Source organism: Podarcis raffonei, chromosome 4, assembly GCF_027172205.1.
Source record: "Podarcis raffonei isolate rPodRaf1 chromosome 4, rPodRaf1.pri, whole genome shotgun sequence".
NCBI classification, from domain to species: Eukaryota; Metazoa; Chordata; class Lepidosauria; order Squamata; family Lacertidae; genus Podarcis; species Podarcis raffonei.
In genome coordinates this window covers 11,350,044-11,371,128 of record NC_070605.1, presented here as the reverse complement: position 1 = coordinate 11,371,128, position 21,085 = coordinate 11,350,044, and the positions used below count along the sequence as shown (strand labels likewise).

Genomic DNA, 21,085 nt, shown 5'->3' with positions numbered 1-21,085 from the left:
TCAAAAAGCAGACTATAAGTCAAATAAATAAATAACTAAATATCCATCCTAGGTCCCCATATTGTTAGTTTAACAGCAATCCACATCCCTCTGCTTTTTCCAGTTCCTGTTTTATTCCTACAAAAACTGAAACTTCAGGTAACACTTCATTGAGTACTTAATTTAAACCATTTCCCTTTCAGATGTGTCAAGAATTCAACAGCACCTGGGCGTGGGAAATGGAGAAAAAAGGATACTTTGAAATGAGCATGGAATGCAAGTTGGGAATATTGAAGGTACTATTGTCCTCAACTCATGTGATAGTTTTCTGGAATACCTGCGATGATACCTGATAATCCTCCAAACACCATTTATAGCATGATGAGTTGATGATGGGCTTATGCACCCTCCACCTTCCCACTTCCCTTGCATTTTCCAATTTCCTGCACTGTTTCTGGGTTGACCTAGCTCCAGACCATGGCTACATGGTGGGTGAGTGTCATTCATTTAAAAAGCTACCTTTATACGCTACTCCAGGCCTACAGAAGATGCAGTAAAAGGTAAAGGTACCCCTGCCCGTACAGGCCAGTCGTGTCCGACTCTAGGGTTGCGCGCTCATCTCGCTCAAGAGACCGGGAGCCGGCGCCGTCCGAAGACACTTCCGGGTCACGTGGCCAGCATGACGAAGCTGCAGCTGGCGAGCCAGCACCAGCGCAGCACACGGAAACGCCGTTTACCTTCCCGCTATAAAGCGGTACCTATTTATCTACTTGCACTTAGGGGTGCTTTCGAACTGCTAGGTGGGCAGGAGCTGGGACCGAAAGACGGGAGCTCACCCCGCCGCGGGGATTCGAACCTCCGACCTTAACGATCAGCAAGTCCTAGGCACTGCGGTTTTACCCACAGCGCCACCCGCGAGAAGATGCAGTGGTGGATTCAAAACGTCCCTTTTAAAAAGAGATGGTGAGGCGGAACCACTGAAAACCACTTGCCTTGGTACCTACTTCGTAGCAGGTCTCCAAAGTCTCAAGCACAAGCCTTTCTCAACCCTCTCTCATTTATAGCAATGCTAGAGATTAAATCTGAGTCCTTCTTAATACAGAGCAAGGACCCTGCCATTTGAGCTATGGCTCCTTCCCAACAATTTCTTAAATCAAGCCCTTCAATTACTGTTTTTGCAAATTAGTCTCTTTCTGGTGCATCAGCAGAGAGTGTTCCTTTGGTGTTTCCAACATTAGTTTGATGTGCTCTTTCTCTCCCCCCCCCTTTCTTTAGTACCTTTGTGAGTGCCAGTTTGATGACAATCTAAAATTTAAGAATATCATTAACGAGGAAGATGCAGATGCTATGCGCCTTCAGCCGATTGGCAGAGACAAAGATGGGCTGACCTACTGGTACCAGCTGGATCAAGATCATAATGTGAGGGTGTATGTTGAAGAGCAAGATGATCAAGATGGGTCTTCGTGGAAGTGCATTGTCAGGTATTGTTCTTTTTACCCTCGATTTTCCAGACTTTAGACTTTAGAAGAAACGCCTCTATCAGGTTCATTTATTGGATAGGATTTTTAAAATGTTCTCTCTGACTCACTGTGCATAAGGAAATATTTACAGCTACATGTACATCTTTGCGATGGTTTAGTGCTGCACCTGAAACAAAAACAAATGCTTACAAAGTGCTGGTTCAGAAAAGGGCCGCCAAAATGATCCAAGAGATTGGAGCAATTACCCTATGAAGAAAAGTTGCAGTGCTTAGGACTTTTAGTTTAGAGAAAAAGCTGGAGCTTATTGTGATCATATTATAACATATTGGACAGTTGTATGATTTTTTTAAATATTCTCTTTGAAATATATTGCTATGACTTGTTTTAATTAATAAAAAGGGGGGGGGAGAGAAGAGGCCAGTAAGATGTAACATTATAAAGGTAAAGGGACCCCTGACCATTAGGTCAAGTCGTGACCAACTCTGGGGTTGCGGCACTCATCTCGCTTTATTGGCCGAGGGAGCCGGCGTACAGCTTCCGGGTCATGTGGCCAGCATGACTAAGCCGCTTCTGGCGTACCAGAGCAGCGCACGGAAACGCCGTTTACCGTCCCGCCGGAGCCATACCTATTTATCTACTTGCACTTTGACATGCTTTCGAACTGCTAGGTTGGCAGGAGCAGGGACCGAGCAACGGGAGCTCACCCCATCGCGGGGATTCGAACCGCCGACCTTCTGATCGGCAAGTCCTAGGCTCTGTGGTTTAACCCACAGTGCCACCCATGTCCCTTATGTAACATTATAGAAGTTTATAAAATTATGCATGGCATAACATAACATTAGAGCTCTCTCATAACATTGGAACTCATGGGCACCCAGTTAGGACAGATAAAATACTTCTTCATGCAGCACGATGTCAAACCATGGAACTGCTCCCCCAGGAGGCAGCTATGGCCACCAACTTGGGAGACTTTAAAAAAAGGATTAGGAAATTGACGGCTGCCAACCAAGATGGCTGTGCTCTACTTCCACAGGCAGTAATGCTTCCTAATACAAGTTGCTGGAAACTACTAGAGGGGAGAGGGCTCTTCTGCTCTTGTTCTGCTCCCTGGTTTCCCGCAGGCATCTGGTTAGCCACTGTGAGAACAGGATGCTGGACTAGCTAAGTGGGCCTTTGGCCTGATCTAGCAGACTATTCTTAGGTCTGGAGATCTGGTTCTGAATATGGGCTGTGGTGAATATGTGCTGGAGTGCTGGCCATTGCTCCTTTTTGTATGCCTATGTTCCTTTTGTTCCAGGCTTGCTATGTGTGGCTATTCCTTGGTTCTGCTATGCATGCAGGTGTGAGAGGAGGGTGGGAACTGGTGTACTGACTGCTGAGAGTACAAAAGTGCAAGTGGTTCCCTATAGCAGTGATAGGTGTCTGTGAAATTCCGTAGGGGGAAGGGGCAGTTGTGGGGGCTGCACCCATGGTTTTCCGGACATAGTCCTTTACCGTTTACTTACTCTTCATTTTCCCGCTGGTACTGGCAAAGCAGAATGCGTGCAGTTTGTTTTGCACAAGTGTGGGATATTACACAAGGCTGGCAAGGTTATGGAGCTTGATGCGTTTTTTGTTTTTTGTTTATCCAGAAGCCGAAATGATCTGGCTGAAACTCTGGAACTCCTCAAAGCACAAATTGATCCCGAACTATTAAAAAAACAGCAACAGGATAATTCGTCACGGGAGAGCCCTAGTATTGAAGGTGAAGAGGCCAAGAAGGGCGAAGAAACGTCAACCCAAGGTTTTGCTGCTGTTCTTACCTTGCAAGGGATATTTTGCATTCATCATTCTCAGTGTTGATTATTTTGAGGGATTTATGCACTGCAAATGTGGGTGTGATTCAAAATTGGAAGCCATTTAACCTGAAAAAGCTTGAGAAGATTTTTTTTAAAAGTATTGCTGCTATTAAAGTGACATTAGGATGGGTACCAGGCAAGCCTCTCTGGGGAAAGTGCTCCTCTAAGGAGGTGCCACCATTGGACTTGCAGGCCTTTTGGCCCTTCCTAGCTCTCTTCTGCAGACTACAAATAGTAAAGCTCTTCCTGGAGGGCCTTGAGAATTGTAATTCCATACAGGGGAAGTGAGCTAGTAATGGAGATTTCTCAGAATAGCACAGAACTATAGTTTTCAGGGTTTCCTTGAGGGGATAGCCAGGACAGTTAAATTTGAATGAAACCAGAATATATTTGTTACATAGATTTGCCCAGTGATTTTTTGCTGTACTAAAACGTTCACTCAGAGTAAAGTACCATTGGAGCCGTTTTTGTTTCAACATGAGCTGATATTTAGCATTCATGTGTTCAGTGCCTGGAAAAGCTAAATGCTTCAAAAGTTGTGTAGTACTGAGGGTGGGGAGAATCATTTGGCTTACAGTGTTTGTAACATTGCTTTACTTTGCTCTTTTTTCTTTTAAATGAAACAGAAAGTGACTTGAAGGTCAAAGAAGAAAAGGAAGAGATAAAAGAGGAGCTGCCAAAACAGTTGGAAAGCCTTCCACCTCCAGCAGTTTCGGAAGAGGAAAACAAGATAAAATTAGAAAAAGTGCAAGAGAGAGAAATCATAAAGCTGCCAGTTATAGTGAAGTTAGATAAACCTTTGGAAAACAATGGGGAAATGCAGATTACCAAAGAAGAAAGGGACTCTTTTAAAGAAAACGTTAAGCCCGTTAAAGTGGAGGTGAAGGAAAATAAGCTAGAGCCAAAAGACTTGAAAGATGTAAATAGCAATGCAGAGGCAACTGTTCACGAGCCCGAGAGGATAGAGTTCTGTGTCAATGTCAAAGCTCCCCAGGAAGTGGTGGAGCGAAGTGTGGAAGAAAGCGAGAAACTAAAAAATGACCAGCAGGCAAAGATTCCACTGAAAAAGCGAGAGATTAAGCTGACAGATGATTATGACAGCCCGTTAAAAGGACCCTTGCGAAAATGTATTACCCCAACGAAGGATGTCTTGAAGGAGGAAGGGAAACAAGAGGAAGAGACATTTAAGAGAGTCCCTACAATTACCGATGGGAAATGTCTTGTTAATGGGGAGGTTAGTAGTGAGAAAATCATGCCAAATAACAAGTTGGAACGTTCCCCAGGCACAAAGGAAGACGCCTCCAGCCTGCCTAAGGAGGAGAATGGTGTAAGCAGCGAGAAAATACTGGAGACCGTTAGCACGATAGTAAGAACAGCTGATGTCGAAAGAAATATTTTGCATACAGGGAAGGAGGTAGCTAGTGTGGTAGCCGAGGTTTCTCATCAGAAAGTGCCTTTAAAGGAGGAGACCAGCCCGAAAGGAAAAGAAAGCTTGCTTGACAGTAAGGTTTCAGAGTCTGTCGTAGAAGCACCTTCAAAAACGGATGATTGTCTCAAGAAGTCAGTGGAACCTGTGAAAGCAAAAGATGGCCTGGCACCTCCCAAGGAATGTCCAGATAAATCCTTAACTGCATCTTCCCCAAAGGAGCAGGCAACTCCAGCAGTTGATGAGGATCTGAAAAATAAAGGTCAACCCGGGGAGAAGGCAGAGTTGCTAAGAGCGGCTGTGACTCCACCGCCTGCTCCAGCCCTTCCCTCGGAGAAATCGGTTGCTGAGAAGGAGGAATCTGTCTCTAAAAGCACACTTCCTGATAAATGCAAAGGACAGGCAGGGCAGGATTCTAAGCCGCAGAAGTACACTGAAGCTGAAGAAACGCCCAAATTAGGCAATGCCCAAAGTTCTGCTGAGGAACCTCCTGAGGCTAAAAAAGAGCCTGTGAAAAGCAAGTGTAAATACAAGCTGATTTCTGAAGCCGAAGGTTCTCTAACGGAGAATAGGGAAATCACCTCTGAGAGGCAGAAAGATGGGATCAAGCTCACCATCAGGATCTCGAGTAGAAAGAAAGCCGACCCTCCTCCCAAGACTCAGAATGCAGCCTCTGAAAAGGAGGAGGAGGCGGCTGTTGGTGTCGGTCGCATTTTAAGGAGGTCTCCCCGGATATCTAAGCCCACTGCCAAAATAGCGGAGACCCGAGATCAGAAGCCCGAGAAAAAACGGAGTGAGGAGGAGGAAGAAAAACCAGCTGCGGTGCAAAAGCCAGAGAAGAAAGAGGACTCAAAAAAGCAAGAGAAGGAAATAAATTCTAAGGCTAGCAAGGTAACATATTCACAATTAGAGCTGTGTGCCTTGAGTCTTCTGAATTTTGCTGGCCACTAATGTTGTTTAGAAACCCAAACCTATGCTAAGACATTTTGGTTTCTAGCCACCCCCCCACCCCCACCCCATTATACTAATCTGTACAGTTTGGAAGAGTTTTGCTCAATTGGCTGGCCTTGCTCTGCACCCAGTATTCTAATTTTTACTCTATTTTGACATTTTTAGCACAAGGCATTATGCCTGGAAGCAGGAGTGATAGAACGCAGTATAGAGAGCTTCTGCTTGCCTGTCAGGGTCCTATTAAAGCAGTGGAACTGTTCCCTTTTCCCTTCTCCCCTGTGCACCCTCAAAATCTGCACCAGAGACTTGAGGGATTCTCTGGAGTAGATTTTTGGGGGCACACAAGAGGAGAGGAAGCGGGAGTCCCAATTGTGTGAGCATTGGATAGAGCTCCCTGTCTCCTGAAAAATGATGGCCACAGAGAAGGTGTGATCATGTGATCCACACAGTTACTAGCTGGCTCAGAAGTTGGGTGTAGATAGTTCAATAGCTTTGCAAAAAATTAAATGATGCAGGAAACTGTTTATGTTATGTTACACTGTTGTAGCAGAAGCTATTGGTGAATGGAAGAAAGCTTGATGTAAGGCTTCAGCATTTAGATGTTTAATTGATTCAGTGAATCAGTTGAAAAGTTTTTGGTAGGCTAAAACGATATCTCGTGCCATAGCAGTTATTACTAGCTAGTGTTTTCTACACTGGCTATACAGTTTGCATTTAGTTACAGTGATTATTGCATGGGAAACGTTTGCCCTTCTGCAAAGTTGGAGTAGTTGAGGGTCACGTGTTTGATGATACCTGGAAATGGTACAAAAAATGAGTCTAGAATATATTTTTGCATGTGAAAGAAATGGAATAGGAAGTTGCAGAGTTAATACAAGAGTCATCAGGGATGCCAGTAAGACAACTGGAAGGAGCACTTCTGTTTGAGAATGGCAAGAATATTGTTATGGCTGCTATGTCATCACAAGGTCAAAATCTATGGCCAAGAAAGTAAAATTCATCATGATCCCAGTGGTTTACTGTGAGTGGGGAACACCTGGTGAGGGCTGGAAGCTTCAGGGAAAGAGGAAGATTTTGAGACCAGCAGTGTCTTCCTCATCCTTCAGCTAAGACTTACATGTCCTCTGGCTGGGCACTGTCAGTGGATTCCTGGTGGCGGTACCCTCGCCTCATTATCCCCATTTAATTTGAAAGAAGAGAGTCAGACACAGGTACAGTACTGCTTTCTACTTTGATGTTTCCCTATGTGTGGTTTTAGGATTGTGCCAGAGAGATACTGTCCTTGCTCTGCACAATTTAGTGGTCCAGTCCTTTGTGAGCAATCTGTCCACAAGGTGCAAAATTGTTTTCAGAATTTAGCCTCCAGCTAAATCTGAGGTATCCCTCATTGTGAAAGCCAAGTCTTTCGCCTGTCTCCACAGTGAACTATCACGAGAATTCCCAGTTTGGTCTCATCAGCTGCGTCCGTCCAGCTGAGGGAAGGTTTTCCCTTGTTTGAGGGCCAGACTGAAAAAGAAAGATTTCATATGCAAGGACAGAACTTGTTCTCTTTCTCTTCAAACGCAGTGTTTGTATCATTAGATCCTAATTTGCAGCAGCAGGCCCTATGATCAGATTGTAGCTCATTTGTGTGTGGAACAGATGCTGGATGCTGGTATAAAGTAGTGTAACTTCAGAAGGGAAGGAAATAAATGAGTTGGGGTTTTTGTTTTTTTAAAGAGTGATATTGGCCTTGTTCAGAAATAACACTAAATCATTGGTTGACATTATGACAACAAGCATTGGTGAGCCTTGGACTCATGTGCTCCTCTTTCTCCTCCGGTATAGGCTTATGGAGAAGTTTAGAAGCTTTCCCTACAATTTTAGATTAAATGCAGCTTGTTGTGACATCTAAATCTAGACAAATTGGATAATCTTAACCAGGGGTCAGCAAGGTTTATCTTGCCTGGGCTGGATTGGTACCACAGAGATCCCTCCGTGGGCCCGATCACGCGCATGATTTTCGGTGTCTGCGCAGATGTGCCGGTTTAGCGCAGCGCGAGAGCGGACACCTCGGTTCGGGGGTGGCTCAATGGGCCGGTCAAACGACCTCTGGGGGCCGCTTTTGGCCCATGGACCTTAGGTTGTTGACCCTTGATCTTAACTGTGGTTAATCTTAACAATGGTTTGTTTCTTTAAAAAAAGAACATAGTTAAGATCAAGCACTGTTTAGGGTTATGGGGGCATGGTAAACAGTGACTAATCTAAAATAGAAGCAACAGTTTCCTTGCAGCTGCACTGGAGGAGAGGGGGGAGTTTGAACCTGAGGCTCCCTGCGGCTTGTTCTTATACTGCTAAACCATTTAGCATTGAATCCCAGTACAACTGTTGTCATGTCCAGAAGGCATTGTATAATCTGCGCATGGCTGTTTTTTATTTGATGCAATGTAAACTGGGGGAATGTATGATTCAGCATGGAACTGTAACAAGGTGCCGAGACAATGAGGTTTCCCTTGTCACTGGGTTTCTAGGCGTCACAACGAAGCAAAGTTCGGTGGGCTGGTACTCGAACTCGTGGTAGGTGGAGATATTCGAGCAATGATGAGAGCGATGATTCAGAGAGTGAAGAAGACTCTGAGGATCAGGAGGAAGAGGAGGAGGAAGAGGAAGAACCTGCGCCTGCCGATGACGATGAGCCGTGCAAGAAATGCGGCCTCCCCAATCACCCAGAGCTAGTAGGTTCTTGTCTTCAAGAGCAGTGAAACTTAGAAAAGCCATTCTTAAGCATTCTACAGATATACTGGCTCAATTCAGACATCATACCAAACCTATGGTTAAAGGAAGTTTAGGTATGACTTGGCATGTTGTTTGAATTGGCAATGCATGGTTCGTGTTTCACCAGTAAAACAGGTTTGGGTGTGCAAATCATGTTTTGGTGTCATGTCTGAATTGACCAGCCACCTCTGCAGGCTGTTGCACCTTGAAGGCAGAATGAATTTAAGTGGTGGGGTGCTTCGAAGATGGGAAACGAAAGCAGACAAGCAATTCTAAGTCATGTTGTGCATTTGGAAATTGAGACCTGGGAGTGGATTCTAAACTATTATGTGTTACATAAATATGGGGCAATAACACTGACCAAAAATAGATACCTTAAATTATTCATGTATGTATGTGTTCTTTTAAAGAATCACTCTTCTTGCATTGTCCCTTTTCTGTGGATGAGATCAAAATTCCAATCACAGTGGCACTCCATGCAGCAGTTGCATTTGGGATCACAGCTTTGCTGCAAAAATCAGTTGGTTTAATTGCGGTGGCTTTTGTCCCAGGAACACTTGCAATCTGTAGTTTGGTGGGAAGCCTGGGTACTCAACAGAAGCCTTTGAATCCTTGCAAAACCACAGGGCTGTTTGGAGAAGCAGTGACAACCAAAGGCCCATTTGGTCTTTTCTATCTTCTCTCCCTAGTAGGATTTAACAGAAAAATTCTCCTCTCTGAGGATCATACACATTTATGAACTGGAATGTCTTCATATCAAAATAGGCTGTGTTGCAGTGTAGTCCTGACATAGCCAGTTCCCTTAAGAATTGCCCATATTGTGTTTAAAGAGAATAACATCTTCCCATTTGAGTCTACAGCTGCACCAGAAGAGAAGAGACGGAGCATGTTTTTGCCTCTACTTTATGACAACAGCGAATTCAGGTTTAATCTAGGAATGTTAATATACCTGGAGCCTGATCTGGTTAACCCCTTTAAAATCCTATCCATGTCAGTGAGAGAATTAATACCTTCCATTGAAGTCAGTGGGACTTAAAAGAGTTTAATGAATATTGCCCCTGGGCTTTCCAGCAAAAGCAACAGTTTATCTGCTTATGGATCTATTGGCCTCTTCAATTTCAGAATATTTATGCCAGCCTTCCTCAATCTGGCCCCCCTCCGAATACTGTCGGACAACAGCTCACATCATCCCTGACCAATGGCCATGCTGGCTGGAACTGATGGGAGCTGTAGTCCACAACGTCTGGAGTTGCACCGGTTGGTGAAGGCTGATTTATGCAAACATAGGAAAGCAAGGTGCGCCTTGATGTGCTTCACAGTGCAAGTGCAAGGTCCGACTGATTCCTTGGTTCATTTTCACAGATTCTCTTGTGCGACTCTTGTGACAGCGGCTACCATACGGCCTGCCTTCGACCCCCACTGATGATCATTCCTGATGGAGAATGGTTCTGCCCACCTTGCCAACACGTAGGCTTTGTCTTCTTTGCCTTTGTTTTGTTTTGTGCTTCCTCGCATGCAAATCCTGAGTTACGGTGTGGCTATGGAAAGGAGCCTTCCATTGTTCCCTCCATTCCTTTTGGGACTGTTCACTTTGCCTTTGGTACCCATTATTGTAACAAGAACTGTAAGGTGTGGTAATAGGTGGGTGTGAATGTGTAACAAGGGTATATTACATAATCCCATGAGAATAGCATTCAGTGCACTGCAAACAAATTGCACCATAAAAATATTTGTTTGCAGTCATGTGCAACTTGCCGTAAATGAACAAATTAGTTTATAATTGTAAATGAAATGCAAACCACCCATTGTTTGTTTCCATCATCTGATAATATACTTGAGGTAGCATCATTCTTATTTTCCACAATTCTTTTTAACGTTTCTATTATGCTCAGCTATATATTCTCCTAGTACTGTTTGGGGTTTGGGTATTCTAGCATTTGTACAAAAAACAATGCATGTGCTTCTGTATACACAATTCAACATTTATAAGGGACTTAAAGTTTTCTGTACTATACCTACATTTGTCTCTTTTTGTGTGGCATTTGCCATTTTCACATCATATAGGCCCTGTGCAGATGTAATATTCCCGATTGCTTACTCGTCGTGAAGCAAATGGGGGGAAATTGCTGGCATTTTCTCAGCACCCTTCCATTCTGGAGTGCAAGTTTCCTCCACAGAGCATTGATCGTTGCTCAAGATATACTTAATTCCCTTCTAAACCCAAGGTCCAGTCTGGTTTAAAGGCCATTGTTTCTGAAAACACTTTAAGTTAAGAGTATTAGGAATTTGCTCTGCTGAAAATGTTTTGGGAGAAGGGGAAGATGAATTAAAGCCTATATATTGTTAAGCATTAGCAGGTAAGTTGCAGTATAGTTCAGGTTGAGCCAGTCCCCTTGACGCAGGCTTCTTCCACCACCTCCACCCCAAAAAATACTCCAATCTCCTGTGACTTAGTGACATTCTCATCCATGTATTGTGAATTGTTTGGTTCTGCCTGTCTACTTTGCCTTGCCCATGGACTAGTTGGCATTTCTGTGTGCTTCAACTGCAAGAGCAGATTTAGGAATAAATTTGAACTCCATTCAGTGGAAAGATTGAAATGTAGTCTTGAGATTGTCACCCACAGTTTCCAAAGTAACTTGCTTTTCCTTATTCTTTCTGGAAATCCTTCTCTTACCACCTGATGTTTGGACCACTGTTAGGTACTCGCTGGCGGTGACGGCGTTCACACCGACAAGGAATGCTTGGGAAGGGGCCTGTTAAGAAATTAGCTGCATGGAGATGTTTGTGGAGCAGGGTAACGCTTTGTTTTTTGTTTATTCCCATAGAAATTGCTCTGTGAGAAGTTGGAAGAACAACTGCAGGACCTGGATGTTGTCTTGAAAAAGAAAGAGCGTGCAGAACGAAGGTACTGAAACATTGACCAATGGCTTAGCAACCCCTGTAACCCCACATAACAAATCACACACAGCGAGTGAGTCAGTACTTTACTCTAGCCTTCCCCAACCTCGTACTCTCCAGCTTGACTACAGTGCCCCATCAGCCTCAGCCAGTACAATCCACCTGTTCTGGTGTTTTTATTAACCAGGTTTAGTACCACGTCAGCATGCAAAACCACTTATGACCATGACTGCAAATTCTAGTTTGGAGCTGGCTGTGGGTGCAGCTAGGTAAAGGTCTGGCATTAATGCAAACAGGTGAAATACAGTATAGGACAAATTTAAGCAGTTGCTGTGAAGAAATGTCAGCTTTTTGTTTTGTTTTTTCTCCCTAAGGAAAGAGCGCCTTGTGTATGTGGGCATTAGTATTGAGAATATCATTCCTCCACGAGTAAGTGAAATGAACCCCTTGATATCTCCTTTTCTTTCTTTTGGCATAGAGTCAGACCTGTGTGTTGTTTGCGCTGTAAACACTAAAAATTCTGCCTTAAGAAAAGCTGAGTCTGCAGTAACCATAGATTGCCTTAATCAGGCAAATTTGCATGCATCTGCTCATTTTGCCTGATAAATTCTGCTCCTGCTGCTGATGGAGTCAAGGAGCTATGCAGGGCACTAAACATGGATCCTGGACCGCTAGAAACCCAATGCACTCCCTGTGTCTTCCTTCTCTACTGCCTGTGACACATGCATATTACAGCCATGTGGTCTAGAAACTTGCCATTGTTTGAACCTCCATCTTGGCACGTACTGTTAGATCAATCCCATCCTGTCATTTGAAAACTTAGGAGGTATGCATGGTTTAATAATTGCTACGGGTTGTAGCCAATGCTGGTGTTATTCTGAGTTGACTCATTGAAGTTAATGAACATGGCTAACAAGTGTTTATTAATCCTCTCAGAGTAGAACTTAGTTGGAAGCAACCCTGGGTACCCTGAACAAAAGGAACTGTGCGGCTGTTTGTGCAGCAGATTGTTTCTCATGGAAAAGGCGACAAATTAATGCTGCGTTTGTACAGCCTCGTATGATTGGCTGCAGCTATTTCTGTGCTTAATGATTGTCTGCCTTTAAACCAGGAGCCTGAAATACCTGAAGTTGTCGATGAAAAGAAGAAAGATTCCAAAAAATCAAAGGTGAAGCTGCTTGAAAGGAGGTCGACTAGGCAACGGAAGTGCATCAGCTATAGGCAAGCGACTTCTTTGCTCCTTTTTGAATGGATGTAATAAAAGAAGCTGTGTTTCCAGTTCACAGCGGAAACATGCAAAAAAAAGAAGAAGAGAGGGCTGTCTGAGCAATGGGGAAAGGGTTTTTTAGAGCCAATTTGTTTTGAGGGCAAAATTGCTTGCACCCACTGGGATCTTGACTCTGCTGTTACAGCAGATGACTCTCAAGGGGTGTGTAGAGCACTGTCTTAATCCTGTTGCGTTGGATGAGTTTCAACTAGTAAGGTTTGAGGGTGTAGACAAAGTGCTTGGATCGGTCAGGGCAACCGCCTGGACCCTCTTGGCTAATAAAAACGAGCAGGGAGGGGACAGCTGGCTGGGCCAGGGAGGTGGCCAATGCCTCCTTGTGAGAAGGGTCCATGCCTGCTTGAGGGAAGCAGTGGTAAAACCACTCCTCAAGATTTTGAAAATCTTAAGTAGCTAACCACCCAGTTGCCAATCTTTCCTTCTTGGGCAGACCAGTTGCAGACCAGATCCTGGTGCTCTAGGAGGAAACTGATTGCGTAGATCCTAAACCGGGTTTAGGCCCAGTTTTGATAGTATACCTTTTATTTTTATTTTATTTCGTTCAATTAAACTGTTCTTTTAAAATAATGATAATGATAATGACGTCAACAACAATAGCAACATAGCAAGTGAGCATTTAAATTTCCTCTTACATTGACTGGCTTTACATTACATGCCAAAACACAGAACAAAGCTCCAGGGTTGTCTCTTCAACAATGGCATAGTTAAACATTCTCTACTACAAGATTGGTGGTAGGCAATCAACTTGGAAGGCTTTAAATGGAGGGTGGACAAAATCATGGAGGGCAAGGCTGTCAGTGGTTACTGGCCATGTTGGCTATGTACTTCTTCTTTGGCGATTACTTCTAGCTGAGTAAGATTGTCTTCCATAAACATAGCGTTAACAGTGAGTCTGTAAGTGACTGTGGAGGCCAATTCTGGATCCACACGTCCTTCCACAGTGGGGACATTGGTTTCCGGGCAGGAGTTGATCACGGTGTGGATTTGCCAAGTGTGCCTTCCTCCTAGCACGTTTCTCCCTTTCATTCTGAGTTTGAACTTCTTCATAGCCCGTGACACCTTTGGTAAAGGATGATCTCCAACTGGAGTGCTCGCAGGCCAGTGTTTCCCAGTTGTCGATGTTTATACTACATTTTTTTAAAATTTGCCTTGAGAGAGTGTTTAAACCTCTTGTGTACTATCTCTATGTTGTAGACAGCATGCTGGGAATCACGAGTGGGGAGAGTGCTTTTGGGCTCATGTCCTCCTTGTTGGCGCCCCATAGGCATCTAGATCCTAGATGAGCTAGATGCCGGACTAGATGAGCCTTTGGTTGCATCCTGAGGGGTCGTCTTATGATATTAAAAAACAGGTTCCGGGGGCCGTGATTCGCAGCAGAGGAGGCGCAATGCTCACCATCATAAGTTGCACCATCTAGAACCCTGGGTGGGGTGAAGGGTGCTTGTGGGTGCAGCTCTGATTGTAAAAAGCAGTCATTGGCAAAAGGGTTAAGTGTGCTTGCCCTGCTTCTCTTTCACGCAGCTCCTTAGGCTGCCTTTCATTAAAAAGGGAGCTGTGGGGTTTCATCTCATACATTTGTATGCACCGTTGCAGTGGCTGTTGTCTACAATCGATAAAAATCTGGCCCAACTGCATGATACTGCGACGTGCCTCTCAATCTCCTGGGCTGCTTTAATAATTGTGTCTTAAGGGCACACGCAAACATCATACTGGTGATGTGTATGCCAGTGCCCCACACATCAAATCCAAGTCAAAGCAAACCCAGACTGTTTCTGTGATGCTACACGGGACCGTCATTAACTCCAGACACCGCATTGAGCTAGAAAGCCCCACCTCGTGTGGTTAGTAAGAAGGAGGCAGGCTGTACTCTGGGCTTCCTAGATGGAATTGTCACATCCCTGACAGATGAGGCAAACTGATGACCCAGCAGAATCCCCCCTCCCTCGCCCCAGGTTATCCGACTGTCCTCCAGGGGGATTAAGCCGTTCTGCAAGCATAGCAGTTTGAGCGGGTCATCACTCGTCAGTGAAAATTGCACTCGAAATGTATTATGCTCAACAGCAGGACTGTGAAATGCCCTGCCTTTGCAGCTTCTGCCTTTGTGCTCCTGCCTAGTTGGTTTCGGCTGCTTCTAAGTGAAGAAGATTGAGCTATAAAACTTGCAAGACCCTTGATCTTTCCCTCCACCCCCTCAACTATAATCTCTCCCCCCCCCATTTTTGCATTGCTTTAGAGACTGCAGATTGCTGCTGCAGCATCCGAAAAGCAGTAACAGCTGACTTTCCTTTTGCAAATGGTAAAGGGAGGAGGGAACATCTTGGTTTAACTCTGTAGTAACATTTCAGATACTTTTGCATAAAACCACTTACAAAAACTCATGCAAAGTTAAGAGGAAAACAAGAGTTCCTGATGTTACGCTTAACTTTCTATGAAGAAGGTCAGAATGCTTGTGTGTATTATAAACTGTTCAGACATTTGGAGCCTGATATTGAATTTCAGGAAGGACCACTACAGGGTATCTCTCTCTCTCTGTTAAATATGTAGGGTTGAGTGTTTGAAGGAAATCTAAGAACTTTAATTAGGGATTTATTTGTCCGTTCTGTGGGCAGCCTCTCCAAGAGAGTGAGACACGTACAAATTGATCTCCTTTCCCCCTCACATATTTGGACTCTTCAGTTACTACAAACTTGCCAGTTTATTCCTTAAAATATAATTGAGCTCCGCTCTGAAACCAGCACGTTTTGTCTTCTCTAGGTTTGATGAGTTTGACGAAGCCATTGACGAAGCCATAGAGGATGACATAAAGGAGGCTGATGGAGGAGGTGTGTCTTATTGGACAATGTTAACAGGGAGGAACATATGGATGACTTCAGTAGTGGATGGCAATCCTGGTTTTTGGTACAGCAAGCACTAAATTTATACCGAGGGACTTGGGTGCTCTCCTGCCACTGCCTGCAAGTGCATGAAAACCACATCTGCTACAAGGAACATAAATCTTTCTCCCTCTTGTCAGACTTCTCAGCTGGCTGGGATGTGTCCAAAGACTATTTGAATGTAGATTGCTGCTTGTGCTATTCACTATCACTCAGCCTGATCTTCCTCACAGGGTTGTTGTGGATAAAGGTGGTGGTGGAGGGGCCCATGTATGCTCTTCGAGGGGGAAGGTAAAATAAATAAATGTCTCATTCTTGTATCCCCAGCCTTGTTTAAGCTTTCAGCTTTTCCACAGGGGAGATAAAACATGATCCTCCCTGACCTCATCTGTCTGCAAACATGGGAGTTTTCAGTCCTGGTTTGGGTGCTTTTTATGGAGGGAAGGTTGATGCTAGCAGCAAGTGAATAAGTGGATTCACAGTCACCGTGGTCCTGGTCTCCCCACTGTAGGTGGTGGAAGAGGGAAAGACATGTCTAACATCACGGGGCATCGTGGCAAGGATATTTCCACCATCCTGGAGGAAGAAAGGAAGGAAACCAAGCGACCTCCGAGGGCTGTTGCAGTTCGCCGGAAGAAGCGGCGGCGACTGAACGACCTGGACAGTGACAGCAACCTGGATGAAGAAGAAAGTGAGGATGAGTTCAGAATCAGTGACGGGTAAGGCCTCCTCCAAATTTAGGGTGTGCTCTGTCCCAAGTTGAGCGTTCTTATTTCAGCAGATTTCAGTTTGAGCTAAGCACGTACAGTGGTACCTCTGGTTAAGTACTTAACTCGTTCCGGAGGTCCGTTCTTAAGCTGAAACTATTCTTAACCTGAAGCACCACTTTAGCTAATGGGGCCTGCCACTGCAGCCGCCACTGCACGATTTCTGTTCTCATCCTGAAGCAAAGTTCTTAAGCCGCGGTACTATTTCTGGGTTAGCGGAGTCTGTAACCTGAAGTGTATGTAACCCGAGGTACCACTGTACTAGCCTCAGATTGAAAGTGTGGGGCAGTAAAATGGGTTCAGCTTTGGATCCCAGAAGCACTCTTGAGGTGCAGTCTTGCCAAACACTGATACTCAGAACTACCACTTGGAACGACCCTCCCTGTGCTTCTGATTGCGGGTGGAAGATCACTGGTTTGAACGCTTGCCGTGCTTTTGCCTTTGGAAATCTAGGGTGGAATTTGGTGTCGCTCTGTGATGTATGTTCCATCTGCACAAGCATATCAGCTTGCCAAGTGGAACGATTCCCTCCTTCTAGGAGTTCTCCTGACCCACCTAACCAATTTGGGAAGAGAATGGAAAGCCCCATTGTGCAAGCAAGAAACCCTTGTGCAGGGTTTCTGCTGACACTGTTAGGTAAATCACACCCCTGGTGGTAGTAGTAGTAGTAATTTATTATTATTATTGCTGTTGTGTTATTTCTACCCCGCCCATCTGGCTGGGTTTCCCCAGCCATTCAGGGCAGCTTCTAACAAAAGATTAAAATATTAAATGTTAAATGTTAAACATTAAAATGTTGGAGGGAAATGCTCTAGCCTGTTCCTCTTACATGGCATTGGAAGGAAATATGCCATCTCGTACCTGCATTCCGAAGTGGAGCTCTGCCAGGAACACTGTAGTACCTGGTAGTTCTGGGCCCTCTCTTTTGGGACCTGGAGCTAGAATGCATGCTTGTTCTGTTTCGGTCCTGTGAAAAGCAGGTGGTGGGGAACCTTAACAGCATCTCAAGATGCTGTTACGACTTCCATCAGTCCCAGCCAGCATAGCTGATTGTCACGGACGATGGGATTAGTATTCCAACAACGTCTGGAGGGCCACAGGTTCCCCACCTCTGGCTTTTAAAGGAAGCCTTTCTGGTGGGTAAAGCTCTGCCTGTGAGGTGAGAGCTTCTCGCAGAGAAAGTTTCAATCAGGCCAGGCCCCAGATGAATTTTTGAGGTTAGAGTTGTGTGAGGACTTACTGCATCAGAAATAGCATTTTTGAACTGACCTCAAGGGCCTGTTGCTTGAACGCACAACCATTTGAGCAGAGAGATTGAATCGTTTTCCACTGGAGCAATGAAAACCACCTTAGCTAAACCTTTCTTACGTCTACAGTCTCTCAGTTAAAATGCAGGTCTCAAAGTCGAGCGGGCTTTATTCCTTTGGCATCGTTTCGAAGATCTTTCCAGCTAATCTCTCTCCCCCCGCCCTTTAGATCTCAGGATGAGTTCGTTGTCTCGGACGAGAACTTAGACGAAAGCGAAGAGGATCAGCCATCGAATGACGACAGCGATGCGGAGTTTTCGAAGCGCAGGCCCAGGCGGCACCACTCCAGGCCGATGAGGCAAAGCAGGCGGCTACGGAGAAAAATAGCCAAGAAAAGATACTCTGAAGATGACGAAGATGAAGATGAGGACTCTGAGGAGAACGTAAGCGGCGAATCTGGTAAGTTGGACTCTTTCACTCTTCGTAGCTTGGCGGTTGGCTCAAAGGACTGAGTGTTGGGAAACTAGGCCAGCAACCGGTTTTCCTGGAGGGTCGACCTTCCTGAGAACTGGATGATGAGCTGGCTTTCCTCACCTTGACCTCCTGTAGTGGCCTGCCAGGAAGTCCCGTTGCCACGGAAGACATCGTTTTCTTCTTAGCTGGTAGCTGAAGAGCCAGCGGCACTCCTCCGGGCTGGATTTGCCCTGTGACACACACACACACACACACACACACACACACACGTATATCCAGCCATTTGGCCTCCAATCTACATTGAACGCCGATCCAACGACAACCTCCTCATTTGGCATTTCCTTTTGGATTGCGTTATACGTAAATGGCTTTGCCACCAACAACTGTTCGGAAGCTTCGGCTGCTACGGAAATGCCACAGCTGGATTGTGGACTGAGATTGGGCACCCAGGCTATATCTTGAATATAATACACTGGCTTCCTGTCCACTTCTGAGTACAATTCAAAGTGCTGCTTTTGATATCTATGCGCTGAATGGCTTGGGACCAATGCACCTCAACAGCCACGGGCTCCCAGACCATTGGATCTTAAGAGGCCTTTCTCCACCCACCACCCACTGTCTTTGGTGGCCAGAGAGAGGGCATTCTCTTTGGCAGTGCCCCGCCGTTGGAATTCGCTTACCAGTGAGACTTGCACAGCACTGGGTTTGTTGTCATGTTAACGCTGGCCTTTCTGTTCTCCCCAGGCTTTTTGGTTGTTAAATGGTGTGGTATCGCAACAAAGTGCTTCCACTTGCGCAAGAGCTTTGGGCTGTGCAGTGGAACTTCCCCACAGCCTCGTTTGCTTGTGCGACCCCTAAATCTGTCCCCCGTCGCTCAGCAGGGGGAGCTGTGTGCAGGGAAAAGAGAGGGAGGAGAAATTCCATTGTTGCAAGTGGGAATCCTTGCGCTAGTCGGATCCAGCTAAGTTGGATATTGCCTTTTGCCTGTTTTGTGTTTTACTCTCCTGCCTCTTGGTTTATGTGTCTTGTTAAGGACTTTCTCTGCTTTAAATCTTCCATTCTTTTATATTTTAATATTGATGACTGTCTTTTTAATTGTTAAGAGAACCCTTTGGGGCTGAAAGGGGAGGGTGCATGTTAATTAAATATACATTCATTTTTTGTGTCAGCAATAAAACAAAGCTAATGTCTGTAGTTACAATTTCTAAATATATATACATTTTTCCTGAACAAGCATGAGCAACAACCAGTTGCTGTAGCAGTTAAAATGTACTGCTTTGCAACTAAATTTAAATTATGGTAAGCCTCTCTTAAGAAATAAAAGGGCAAATAAAATTGAACTGTTTTAAAAGGAAATCTGAGTTTAATACAGACATATGGACCAAAGTCCACACTTACTAAAACTGAATTATAATCCCCAAACCTTGAGTTTGATGGTCATAATTCAGCACTTTTATTTATGCAAGAATGAGAACAGTGTGGAAAGAGTGCGCCCCCTGCTGCCCAAGAAGAACTTTGCAACAGAGTGAGGACCGGCCTAGTCCCATCCATCAGCCAAGAAGGAGCAGCTGCAGGAAAATTTGCTTTGCCACCAGAAAGAACAAACAACTCCCAACCACTGGTTGCCCTAGGGCTGCAAAGGTGAAGGCAAGCATGCTCTGGCCTGTGCCAGGAAGCAAAGAGCCGCTTGGTGGTTACATCCCCTGCCTTCTAGGAGCGACAACATGGCAAGGCAAGGAGGAGACCCTTCTGGCCCCATCCGTCAGTCCGCGAATGAGCAGCTGCAGCAGAGAGCTCACTTCTCCCTTCCCTGCTGGAAAGAATTCTCAGCTATGGTTGCCTTGAGATATTCCTTGGCCCAAGGGAGACTGCTGGGTTTTGTGTATGTGTGTGTATTATTTGTTTGCATTGTTGCAGTGTGCTGTAAACGACCTGGAAGATAATTCCACCGAAAGGAGGAATATAAATCATAATAAATGAATAAACAGATCTGGACTCCCAAAGGTTCATGTTATTTCATAACTTTCTTCTAAGGCGTGCTTGACACCAGCTACCATAGGTGGCACAAGGGCAAGGGGGCGAGTGCACACCCACCCACCAGCCCCAATATCTCTTTATTTCTTTGAAAAATCTAGCATGTTGTTGTTGTTCACAGACCTCATGAAAAGGTGTACTTCACAACAGGACTGCTCAGACTGGACTGGACCGCTCTAGTGGAACAGTGAGGGTTTTGGTCTGGTTTGTTAGAGTCTGCAATCTCAGTCTGCCCTCAGCCCCCACTTGCATGCCTCATTACTTACAAGGGAGTGACGGTTGCTGTCGCCTTCCCCCTCTTCTTCATGGTTGCTTTCAAAGAACTCAACAAGGGAGGAAACTAGGATGAGCTGGCTCTGCCTGCCACTGCTTTGGCACCATCTGCTGTTGGGCTCCCTGCCCTTCCACCGTCCCCGTCTTACGTGCACTTACCACCTCTTAACAAGATTTTTTTTTAATACCCCGCCCATCTGGCTGGGTTTCCCCAGCCACTCTGGGCAGCTTCCAACAAAATATTAAAAACACAATAAAACATAAAAACTCCTCTAAACAGGGCTGCCTTCAGATGTCTTCTAAATTTCAGATAGTTGTTTATTTCCTTGACATCTGGTGGGAGGGAGTTCCACAGTGCGGGCGCCACCACCGATAAGGCCCTCTGCCTGGTTCCCTGTAACTTCGCTTCTCTCAGGGAGGGAACCACCAGAAGACCCTCGGAGCTGGACCTCAGTGTCCGGGCTGAACAATGAGGGTGGAGACTCCCCTTCAGGTCTACTGGGCCGAGGCCGTTTAGGGCTTTCAAGGTCAGCACCAACACTTTGAATTGTGCTCGGAAACGTACTGGGAGCCAATGTAGGTCTTTCTGGACTGGTGTTATATGGTCTCGCCGGCCGCTCCCAGTCACCAGTCTAGCTGCTGCTGGATTAGTTGTAGTTTCTGGGTTACCTTCAAAGGTAGCCCCACATAGAGCTGTAAGAGGCTGGAAATGCCTTGTGGATCATTGACTTTGGACTTGTTGAACCTCTGGGTGGGATGAAGCACGAGGCTTGTTCTGCAACCTTCCAGAACACTCTTGCAA

The 21,085-nt window shown here is 45.3% G+C and overlaps 1 protein-coding gene across 2 annotated transcripts in view; it reads left to right on the top strand.

Moving 5' to 3' along the window:
- The window catches only part of RSF1 (remodeling and spacing factor 1), a 46,813-nt gene that overhangs the window by 18,121 nt on the left and 7,607 nt on the right, over positions 1-21,085 (top strand). For both annotated transcript variants that reach the window (XM_053385133.1, XM_053385132.1), the window contains exons 3-14: positions 183-275; positions 1,255-1,460; positions 3,092-3,243; positions 3,925-5,615; positions 8,186-8,389; positions 9,792-9,896; positions 11,258-11,337; positions 11,705-11,759; positions 12,442-12,551; positions 15,370-15,437; positions 16,000-16,207; positions 17,732-17,961. In XM_053385133.1, coding sequence (XP_053241108.1) covers positions 183-275; positions 1,255-1,460; positions 3,092-3,243; positions 3,925-5,615; positions 8,186-8,389; positions 9,792-9,896; positions 11,258-11,337; positions 11,705-11,759; positions 12,442-12,551; positions 15,370-15,437; positions 16,000-16,207; positions 17,732-17,961 — 3,202 coding nt within the window. The remainder of the gene's footprint in view (positions 1-182; positions 276-1,254; positions 1,461-3,091; positions 3,244-3,924; positions 5,616-8,185; positions 8,390-9,791; positions 9,897-11,257; positions 11,338-11,704; positions 11,760-12,441; positions 12,552-15,369; positions 15,438-15,999; positions 16,208-17,731; positions 17,962-21,085) is intronic.